General features: G+C 48.5%; 1 protein-coding gene across 1 annotated transcript; it reads left to right on the top strand.

The window, feature by feature from the left end:
• Window positions 1-5,997: 5,997 nt before the first annotated feature.
• LOC129120005 (lactosylceramide 4-alpha-galactosyltransferase-like) lies at window positions 5,998-10,985 on the top strand. Its single transcript, XM_054632258.2, has one exon. It carries the CDS (start codon window positions 6,034-6,036, stop codon window positions 7,123-7,125), a length of 1,092 nt encoding a protein of 363 aa, XP_054488233.2. The 5' UTR covers window positions 5,998-6,033; the 3' UTR covers window positions 7,126-10,985.
• The last annotated feature ends 283 nt before the right edge of the window (window positions 10,986-11,268 follow it).

Raw genomic sequence — 11,268 nt, 5'->3', positions numbered from 1 at the left:
AATGGTACCTATCACCAGAGGGAAAATGAAGTAGGCACATGAAGTCTGGCAAGTTAAATATGGCAACACCATGAGACTATAGAAAACACTGTTTGAAAACAAATTCCAAAAGATAGTAAAGCTACCAATATTATAAATCCTTTTATTTTCAAGTTGCAGAAGGAACATGAAGCCTGCTAGAGGGGCAGAAGGGTTGGTAGGGAAGGAGATTGGAAGGGAGTTCAGAGATCCCTTTGAAACAGCCCAGAATTAATTTCTGCATCTGGCTACAGGTAAGAGGAACTTGGGCATGCTGGGCCCTGCTGTTTGTGAACAGAGAAGGGCTGGTGGGAGATGTGATGGTTGGAGTCTGTCTTGGGCATAGTTGTCTTGAAATGAGAGTTTTCAGAATGGACTCACAAAACTTCTACCTTGGATTTCCAGACTTTGGCCTGCTCAGGGTTGAGGCAATTCCTTGGGAGGCAGTCCTGAGGGACACTGGACATTCTCCAAGAACAACATCTGAAAGGCACAGGAACAGGCCAGCCCAATGTGCCATAAGACAAACCAGCAGGGAAGAAAACTGGCCTGGATGAACAAGCAGCTTTTGATTGAACTCAAGGGGAAAAAAATATATTTACCAGCTTGGAAGAAGGGACAAGTGATTCAGGAAGATTAAAAGGGTGTCATTAGGTTATGCAGGGAGAAAGTCAGAAAGGCCAAAGGCCCAGCTAGAATTTAATTTGGCATATGCCACAAGGGATAGCACTTTTTTTTTTTTTTTTCCCCAAATACATTAATAACAGAGGGCCAAGGAGACTCTCCATTCTTTATTACATGTGAGGTGATTACATGTGACTCTCCATCCTTTATTACATTGCCACCAAGGATGAGGAAAAGGCTGAGGTACTTGATGCTTTCTTTGCTTCAGTCTTTAACTGAAAGACCAGTTATTATCAGGGTGTCAGGCCCCCTGAGCTGGGAGATAGGGACAAGATATCACCCCTGTAATCCAGGAGGAAACAGTGACCTGCTGTTCCAGTTAAAATTGTACAATCTGCGGGGCCAGGTGGGATCCACTCAAGGGAACTGAGGGAGCTGGTGGACAAGCTCATGGAGCTGCTCTCCATCATTTACTGGCAGCCCTGGTCAACTGGGGAAGTCCCAGAAGACTGATGGCTAGCCAGTGTGACACCCATCTACAAGAAGGCTGAAAGGAGGATCTGGAGAGCCACAAGCCCGTGAGCCTGACCTCGATGCCAAGGAAGGCTGTGGAACAGATCATACTGAGCGTGACCAGCCAGGGGGCCAGGCCCAGCCAGCACTGGATGTTCATCAGTGGCGGATCCTGCTTAACAAACCTGATCCTGCAAATTTCTGACTGTCTAAATGTACTGACCATTTTCCTTTCGTCTTGGGCTACTGCTTCTTGTATTCAGGGAGGCTGATTGAAATGTAATGATGTTGCCATGTCTGGCTATCTGATTTTCTGTTTGTGGCCTTTGCCTAGGTACATCATTGATACTCTCTGTTGCAAATAACAGACCCTGTAGATACTTTTTCTGGACAGCTTCAGTGAGATGCCATCATATCTGTGGCTGTTTTGTGTACAGTGATCTGGGAACCAGCAGCTATCAAAACTGCCATATCATTTCTTCCCACAATCTGGTTGTTTGGTTTGTTTTTTTTTTTGATAGAAAGTTGCTAATCTCATTCTCTGACTCTTCGTTCTGCTTGCTTTTAATGCATCTTATCCCACAGAGTGTCTATCCAGCATTTCATTACAGCTATACAAGAGGGTGTGTAAACTTCTTTCTTTTACTTCAGGAGAAAACATAGTTCTAAACCCACCCTAAGAGAACTGGATATTGCAGGATTCATTCTGAAAAGGTGAAGTCATGATAAATACAGAAGATGCAGTTAAGAAACAAGTGCCTTAAATGTCCTCTGCCTTCAGCTGCAGTATTTTATTGGCCTAGTATACTACATTTACAATATTTGCTCTCCTCTTACCTCAAACATTCACACGTGCTTGGTCTGCCATCCTCTCTGGGTTCATGAGGAGGAACTCTAAAGCTGTTGGTAAAATGCTAAATCTAATTCCCCTAAAAACTAGGGGAATTTGCTGGTGGATGCATCCCTGTTGGGCATCACTCTGTGTTTCCATGCCTAGCAGCCTGATTAGTTACCTACTGAATGCTGTTATTGTAAAATCTCACCTCTTCTACACTCATTAGTAATGTAAATCTGGAGAAAATTGAGATCTTCAGCTGTTTTCTGGTGGGTCCCCAAAATACTTCTGTCAGGCTCCTTGTGATGGATGATATTTATTGTTCCAGACTCTTAGCAGCGATCTAGGTATGCAAAGGTTTGCTCGACCTTTTTCCCTCCTCTCTGTTTTTTCCAAGGCTAATGAAGCTGTGTTGCTCTGTGTGTGCTGGATGTACATTTAAATATAGCTTTTATAGTTTAATCCCATAAAGTAGTTGAAGTCTTGACAAAAATACACAAGAACAAGCAGTAATAAAACAAAGAAAGAAGTGAAGCTATACCACAGTGTACTTCCATTTAGCCCATGAAGACTGGATGTTCATGACAAATTCTGGCTGATCTCTACCAGATCCTCCAACCAGCCCCAGGCTGGACTCCTCCAGTGCTGGGTCCCTTGCTGCAAGAGCTGCCACTCTCTGCTTTGCTACCCCAGCAGTACTTTCCCTAGGTTCAGAAGGATATTTTTAGTGCCCAGAACTGCAGGAATGACAGTTGACATGGTTACAAGAGGGCCCAGCTATTGCTTGAAAATGTTGGGATCAACCAAAGCATCTTGCCCAAGATGCAAAACCATCTCTAACCAGTTTCTCTGCATGTTCTGAGGTACAACAAAGAATTACACTGCAAATCCATTTTAGTTAATAGTATATTATGTAACTATAGATACGCATATATTTGCTACTAGTTAGATCATATCTTTACACCCTCTTTCCTGTAATTTTCTGTTAATTTTCAGGCCTATCCAGCTTCATAGGCTAAATCTCCTAATGATCTAGGTATAAGCTGTATTAATTAAATCCTAGATGAGAAACAATAGCAAAGTCCTTATTAAGATCCTCCATTTATACTCTGTTTTTGAAATAACACTTGCACTTCTGCAATATGGACAACTGTAGTTTTCCTGTAATCAGCTGATCACCTCTGGCTAAAACACTTGGTTTTACTTGGTATAGTAAGATTGAGGCCTGGAAGTTTTGAGAACTTCTGCAGAACTCATACTCTGAGAATTACACAGGTCTAATGTAATCATGTAAAAACAATCCTAATTGCTTTCAGTGCAAAGTGAGAATGTAACATTTTGTTCTCTGACATCACAAATGCATGCCCTTAAACAACTTTCACAGTTCATTTCTTCCATTTGTTATGGAAGAATTTGTCTACTTCAACTGTCATGTAGATCATATGATGTTTTATAAGACTATCACTCAGTAATGAAGTTTTTATCTTATTAGGAATGATTTGCCAGGATTCAGGAACTTCTGAATATCTGCTGTTACGATTTTAAAAGTTGAGGATTACAGGAATGCAGGATGTTTTTTGCCTTCATGTAAGTTGGCTTCATGCACAATGCATGTTGTACCATCAGTCAATCATTCAATTATCATCTAGTTTGGGTTGTTTTCCTTTTTTTGCTTACTGTGATTTTGCTACCAAGGAAATATCAGTGAAGCACTATTAATCATATAGGGCAGGAAATCACTTTGCTCAGGGCAGGGTGGACTAAAAGTAGGCATGAGCATGTGCAGATCCATCACCAGCAGATTGGTGGCAGTCTTTGCATGGTGAAGTTACAAGATAATCTGTGGTGGCAGCCCTGTGTCTGGTTCCTTTGTTTTATCCCTTTTGTGCTTGGAACAAGGGATCCTTGATGATTTTCTTATATCAGAGTTTACATTGTGCATTGAGATTTCTCTTTGCATTTTGAAATTTTTGTTTGGACACATTTTTGTTAGCATATTTCAAAACCTGTATTGGTTAACTTGGCTTTTAAATTTAATAAGCAAGGCAATGAAAATTATAGGCAGCATTTTGATGGAAAGCACCTGGGCAGAAAAGGGTCCGGTCGTCCCCTGGACCACCAAGCTGACCAGAAGACAGGAGATGTCCTCACAGCCTGTGGAGCATGGCCTGCAAGGTCATGGGGAGTGATCCTTACCCACCACTCGGCACTGGTGGGACACACCTGGAGGGCTGGTTCAGGAATCCCACCATGAGGGAGGCCCGTCCGTACTGGAGCAAATCCAGCAAAGGGCCACCAAGGTGAGAAGGGGACTGGAGCACACAGCGCATGAGGAGAGGCTGGGAGAGCTCTGCTGACTTGTCTTGGACTAGATCAGGCTGGGCTGTGTGTTCAGGGTGTGAAACACCTGGCTGAAGGTGGGTGGCTGGGGGGGTGGGTGAAGGACACAAGTGAGACTCTCCTGTGTTCAATGCAGAGATAGCAGGAGACACAATGGGCACACCTTGAAGTGTGGCGAGTTAGAAATGAAAGGAAGGGTGGTGAAACACTGGATCAGGTAGCCCAGAGTGCCTGTGGAGTCCCTGTGCTGGGACGAGAGTTGTCATGAGTCCATCCATGGTGCTGCTGTGCATGGAAGGACCTGGGGAGAGGAGAGAGGTCTGGGACACTACAGAGCAATATTTGTTTCAGGCAGCTGAGGAAGAACTGCAGCAGAGCCTGAATTTAGTGGCTGTACTGATAAAGGAGGGATTTGATGAATGTGCCAGCAAGTCTCATGGAAGGGAAGGTGAGCCTCCCTTGATCACAGGGTCAAGGGGGAACTGGCACAGAATGAGGGACACCGGAATTTGGCAAAGTCCTTCCCTGAGGTCCCTGGCATATGAGGGAGCACTCCCTAATGAAGGAGTAAAGTATTTGGTGAAAAGAGTGTGTTTGCAAGGGGGCATCCTGTACTTAGGGCTTGGGGTGGGAGCAGGCAGCTCTGTGGAAGGTTCAGCTCAGTTACTGTGGCAGCCCCAGCAGCAGTGTGAGGGCTGGGAATTCTTAGCAAAGGAGGAGAAAACAAATCAAGCCATTTTCCCACTAGTCTAAAGCTCAAAGTGTTGCAACAGTGGGTTTTCAATTTCTTCCTTTTTCCTTAATTACTTTTTAACTAACTTGTTTGTTTATGGTGCATCTTTGTGACCTTTGTATCATCTACTCATTACGGATGAATGATGTCACATCCTCCTTTTTTTTTTCTCCATGTACTCACCATTCGTTTTTATAAAAAGGAAGTGACTATCGAGCAGTAGTCATACTTACAGACTTTAATTTTTTAAACATCCTTTCACCTGAGCAGGGAATTCTGTGGTATCTTGAAAGCAGGTACAGGTGAGTTTTGTGCCTTCTCTACAGCACCAGCTCTGTCCCACCAAGTCAGTGCCTTTTGTCTTCGAATGTTCAAAAAATTATTTACAGGGTTAACCCAGCTGTGGTGTGTGGAGGGTGGGGAATGTAGAGGGGTCTGTATAAGGCAGGGTGGGCTGGTTTTTGCTGCCTGTAGCACTGGCAGCACATGCTGGTATTTCTCTGTGGGAGGAGAAAACTTTCTGGGGATCCAGAGCTGATCATTTGTGTGTTGGCTGCCTCTCCACTGTCCCCCAAGTCACAGTGCCTTATCTTAGGATAACAACCAGTGCGTCTAAGAAGCCATTTTCTGGGCACATGAGATGTTCCATATGTGACCCAGGCCCAGAGATCAAGGGAGAAATGAGAAACGCAACACTGCGACCTGAGTTCTCTGTCCTCTTCGCAGCTTGTTTGGTTTCTTCCTCCCAGAATTTTTTGCATACGTGTCTCATGTTCAAAATGACTGGAAGATCTAAACCGTGACAGATAAGTTTTCTTATAGTGTTCCCAGAGTTTGTTGTGCACTGCTATGAAGGTGGGACACACACATTTGTGAAGGAAGGCTCATACTCTGCTGCCTCGTCTGTCAGGTTGTTTTCTTTCCTTCCCTTCAGGCTGTCTCGGGAGAGCAGGCTCTGGCTGGAGAGAGAATGCTCAGGACACCCAGCTGCCTCCTAAAGCTGACCAGGGTGGTGCTGAGCCACAAGCCCTGTGCCCTGTTTATCCTCATCTTTGTGTTCATATACCTTGCCTACAACAAGTTGTACTGGGGCATCGGGGAGGACCCAAAGAGCAGCGTCCCCACCTATGGCTTGTCTGCTGAGATCAGCTGTGCTCACTATGTGCCTTCTCCCCTCAACATTGCTGGTGGGCCCTCTCCTTCCACAGGAAATGTGTTTTTTGTGGAGACCTCAGAGCAAACTGCCCCAAGTTACCTGTTCTCCTGCTCCGTGGAGTCAGCAGCCAGGACACACCCCGCATCACGAGTCGTGGTGCTCATGAAAGGTTTGGCCAAAGGGAATGCCTCCTTGCCCAAGCACTGGGCTTTCTCCTTGCTCAGCTGCTTCCCCAACGTGGAAATCCGACGCCTGGACCTCCAAGAGCTCTTTTCTGGAACACCCCTGAAAAGGTGGTACTTATGGCCTCTACGGCACTGGGAGCCTCATTTTTTACCCAACCTCTCTGATGCCTGCAGAATTGTCCTCATGTGGAAATTTGGTGGCATCTACCTGGATACAGACTTCATTGTGCTTAAGAACTTACAGAACCTCACCAACGCCCTCGGCATTCAGGATGACCATGAACTGAATGGAGCCTTTCTGTCCTTTGAGGCCAAGCACAAATTCATTGAGCTTTGCATGCAGGACTTTGTGCAGAATTACAATGGCTGGGTCTGGGGGCACCAGGGCCCAGAGCTCCTAACTCGTGTCTTCAAGAAGTGGTGCTCCCTCAGGACTATCACAAGCATGAGCTGCAAGGGTGTGAGTGCTCTTGCCCGAGAAGTTGTTTATCCTATTCCCTGGCAGGACTGGAAGAAGTTGTTTGAGGCAGTCAGTGCCTTGGAGCTTCAGAAACTCCTTAAGAACACCTATGCAGTGCACATATGGAACAAACTGAGCCACGGGACCAAGTTAGAGATCCCCTCCCGGGCTCTGCTGGCTCAGCTCTATTCCCAGTTCTGCCCTGCCACCTATGCAAAGATGAAGCAGGACTCTGAAGAGTTGTCAAGGCATGCAGTGTGACCTGGGGCCCTTGTCTGTAGGGACATTCCCCAGCCAAAAGGAAACCGAGTGCCTTTGACCTTCCCCGGAGTTGGTTTCTACACCCCAGAGCAGCTGTGTCACAGCTCTGTGGTTCTGTGTCACAGCTCTGTGGTTCTGTACCTGACATTCCTGATATCTGCCTCTGATCCCCTGTGTTTCATATTTATAGCAGAACCTAACTGCAGCCTCTCTTGCTGTCCTTCACGAGACCTGTTGCTGTAGGGAAGGTTGAACTCCTTCATCAGCATGTCTCAGCTGGTCCATTCTTGGTGTTCTCCAATGGCTCCTCCTGTGAATCCCAGCCTGAGCAGCCCCTTGTGATGTTTCAACAGCTGTAGGGACCCTTGGCTTCCTCTCTGTAGCATTTATGACTTTCTGAATCACTGCCAGTCAGGGACAGAGGTCACAGGTTGCTGGGGCTCAGATGAGAATTCCCTGGTTGGCAAAGATCCTTAACATGTGGGGAAATAAATGAAGAGTATATGAAATTTGCTTTAAGAAGCTGAAAACTGTTTAGACCCTTGTGTCGCTCACTGTGAAGTTGTTCTAAACTTTTGAAGTGAGGGAAGTTCAAATAATGCTTCCTACAGTTTCTAAATCCACAGCAGTGGGATGATTTGTCTGAGATGCCTCAGGAAAAGAAACAGACAAAAGCAGTTCGTTGAGGAGCAGAAATTATGAATATCCTTGCTCTGCTGAAATAGTTCTTGTGGATACCAATATCTAAGCAACCATTGTCACACTCTGAAGGGGCTCAGCATTTCCTCTTTCTGCAGTGCTGTGAGGAGGATTGCATCCCTTTCATTGGAATATTGAGCCCAATGTGGAAGTCCAGGGGACGACATGTCCCCATCAACAGAAGGACCAAGTGCAGGGCACCAAGCAGTGTCCCCAGGAATAAAAATAAAAACTCAGAAGCACATGAAGGTTGGAAAAGACCTCCACGATCAGGGAGTCCAACCTTCAATTCACTATCACCATACCCACAAGCCTGTACCCCAAATGCCATGTGTTCTCATTTTTTGGAGCACTTCCAGGGATGCTGACTCCACCACTTCCCTGGGGAGCCTGTGGCACACAGTGCTTAAGCACGCTGAAATTTTTCCTCATAGCCCAGCTGAACCTACTGTGGTGCACAGAGTGCTGCATCCAGCCCTTGGCCCAGCACAGGAAGGACAGGGAGCTGCTCGAGCCAGTGCAGAGCAGGGCCACCAAGGGGATCAGAGGGAGGGAACAGCTCTGCTGGGAGGAAAAGCTGAGAGAAGTGGGAATGTTCTGCCTGGAGAAGAGAAGGCTTTGTGGTGACCTAATCATGGCCCTCCACTGCCTGAAGGGAGCTTAAAGGAAAGATGCAGACAGACTCTTTGCAAAGGCCTGCAGTGACAGGACAAGGGGGAATGGCTTCACAGTGACAGAGAGAAGGTTTAGGTTGGATATGAGGGAGAAATTCTTCCCTGTGAGGGTGCTGAGGCCCTGGCACAGGGTGCCCAGAGCAGTTGTGGCTGCCCCTGGATCCCTAGAAGTGTCCAAGTCCAGGCTGAATGGGGCTCTGAGCAACCTGGGATAGTGGGAGGTGTCCCTGTCTGTGGCAGGAGGAGTGGAACAAGATGATCTTCAGCGTCCCTTCCATTCCACACCATTCTATTCATTTCCCCTCATCCTGTCCCTTGTTCCCAGGGAGCAGAGCCTGACCCCCAGCTGGCTGCACCCTCCTGTCAGGGAGGTGTGGAGAGCAGTAGAGCTCCCCTGAGCCTCCTTTTCCTCCAGGTTAAACACCCCCAGCTCCCTCAGCTGCTCCTCATCAGACTTGTGCTCCAGCCCCTTGCCCAGCTCCGTTTCCCCCTCTGGACACACTCCGGCCCCTCAGTGTCCATCTTGCAGTGCCAGGCCCAGAACTGGACACAGCCCTTGGGGTGAGGCCTCCCCAGTGCCCACAGCAGGGGGACAGTCACTGGCCTGCTCCTGCTGGCCACACCATTGCTGGCCCAGCCCAGCAGCCATTGGCCTTCTCGCCCACCTGGGCATGCACTGTGGGCCAGCAGGCCCAGGCCCTTCCTTCCCTGCTGGGCTCTTCCCAGCCACTCTTCCCAGCCTGGAGCTGCTGGCGCTTCCTGTGACCCAGGGGCAGTACCTGGCACTTCAGATCTTGTTCAGCCTCAAGGATATGAAAGGGGACTGGCTCTTACAGTGCGCCCTGGGGCACAGCACAAGTGACCCACTGCCAGCTGGATAATTCCACCACCACCCTCTGGGCCCAGCCATCCAGGCACTTTATTCCCAGCCAACAGGGAACCCTTTAAATCCATGGGCTGCAAGGACAATGCTCTCCAGGAGAGCGCTGTGGAAGCAGTGGTCAAAGGCTTTAGAAGGCCCAGGTACACAATATCCACAGCCTTTCCCCATCCATTGGCTGTTCATAGAAGGAGGTTGGATCAGTCAAGCAGGACCTGCCTGAACGTGTGCTGGCTGGGCCTGATGCCACAGTGGTGCAGCACACATGGTGCCATTGCACTCCAGGTAATCTGGTCCATACCCTTCCCAGGCACCGAGGTCAGGCTGACAGGCCTCTGGTTCCCCCAGGTGTCCTTCCAAGCTTTCCCCTAGAGGGGTGTCACATTGGCCAACCTCCAGTCACCCAGGAGCTCTCCAGTTCACCGGGACTGCTGATAAACGATGGAGACTGGAGCTTTGTGGGCTGCTTCACCAGCTCCCAGCAGAAGGATGGCATCTGCCTAGACTTGTGCATGTCTGGGCAGCACAGCAGCTCACTGACAACTTCCTCCTGCAGAGTGGGGACCTTGTTCTGCTCCCTGTTTCTGTCTTCTGGCTCAGCGGGCCGGATATGCGGAGGCTAACTGGGCTTTGGGTTAAAGGCTGAGGTCAAGAATGCATTGAGTCCCTCAGCCTTTTCCTCATCCCTGGAGGTTGTGTTCCCACCCCAGCGTGCAATAAAAGATGGAGAATCTCCTTGGCCTCTTTTTGGTATTAATGCATTTGGAAAAGCATTTCTTCCTTAGCTTTTATGCTGGTGGCCAGATTGACTTCTAGCTGGACTTTTACCTTTCTAGTTTTCTCTCTGATTAACTTCCTGACATTCTTGTAGTCTTCCTGAGTTGCCTGACCCTTCTTCCAGAGCTGCCAAACTCTCTGTTCTTCCCTGAGTCCCAGTGGAAGCTTGCTGTTCATCCAAGCCAGCCTTCCCTGAACCAGCTTCCAGCACATTGTAATTGGCTCCTTCTCCACCTCTATGGAGGTTCCTTCCTGAGGAACCTCCACCTTCCTGGGCTCCCTGGCCCCTCAGGACTGCCTCCCAAGGGATTCTCTCAACCCATGGTCCAAACAGACCAAAGCCTGTCCTCCACAAATCCAAGGCAGTAGTTTTGCTGACCCCCTTCCTCTTTCTTCCCTCCCTTCACCGAGAACTGAAATCAAATCGTGTCACGGTCACTGTACCCAAGATGGCCTCAGGCAACCTCATCTCCACCCCAGTGCTCCTCTGTTTGCAAACAGCAGATCCCCTGGGACACCTCCCCTGGTGGGCTCGCCAGCCACCAGTGTCAGCAAGTTCTCTTCCACGTGCTCCAGGAACCTCCTGGAGTGTCTGCTGGGTGGGATTCCAGCAGACACCTGGTAAGTTGAAGATGGCTCTGAGGTTGTAGGCAGTCAACGATGTGGGGTCATCCATCTACCCCTAATGCAAATCCTTGCCCACCACTCGGCACTGGTGGGACACACCTGGAGGGCTGGTTCAGGAATCCCACCATGAGGGAGGCCCGTCCGTACTGGAGCAAATCCAGCAAAGGGCCACCAAGGTGAGAAGGGGACTGGAGCACACAGCGCATGAGGAGAGGCTGGGAGAGTTCTGCTGACTTGTCTTGGACTAGATCAGGCTGGGCTGTGTGTTCAGGGTGTGAAACACCTGGCTGAAGGTAGGTGGCTGGGGGGGTGGGTGAAGGACACAAGTGGGACTCTCCTGTGTTCAATGCAGAGATAGCAGGAGACACAATGGGCACACCTTGAAGTGTGGCGAGTTAGAAATGAAAGGAAGGGTGGTGAAACACTGGATCAGGTAGCCCAGAGTGCCTGTGGAGTCCCTGTGCTGGGACGAGAGTTGTCATGAGT

Source organism: Agelaius phoeniceus, chromosome 5 (genome assembly GCF_051311805.1).
Source record: "Agelaius phoeniceus isolate bAgePho1 chromosome 5, bAgePho1.hap1, whole genome shotgun sequence".
In the NCBI taxonomy this organism is placed as follows: domain Eukaryota; kingdom Metazoa; phylum Chordata; class Aves; order Passeriformes; family Icteridae; genus Agelaius; species Agelaius phoeniceus.
The sequence above is the reverse complement of the archived record's forward strand: the minus strand, read 5'-3'. Positions and strand labels throughout refer to the sequence as shown.

What these genes read in the sequence shown, in the direction of transcription:
- LOC129120005 (XM_054632258.2), top strand. Translation starts at nt 6,034, where the DNA reads ATGCTCAGGACACCCAGCTGCCTCCTAAAGCTGACCAGGGTGGTGCTG.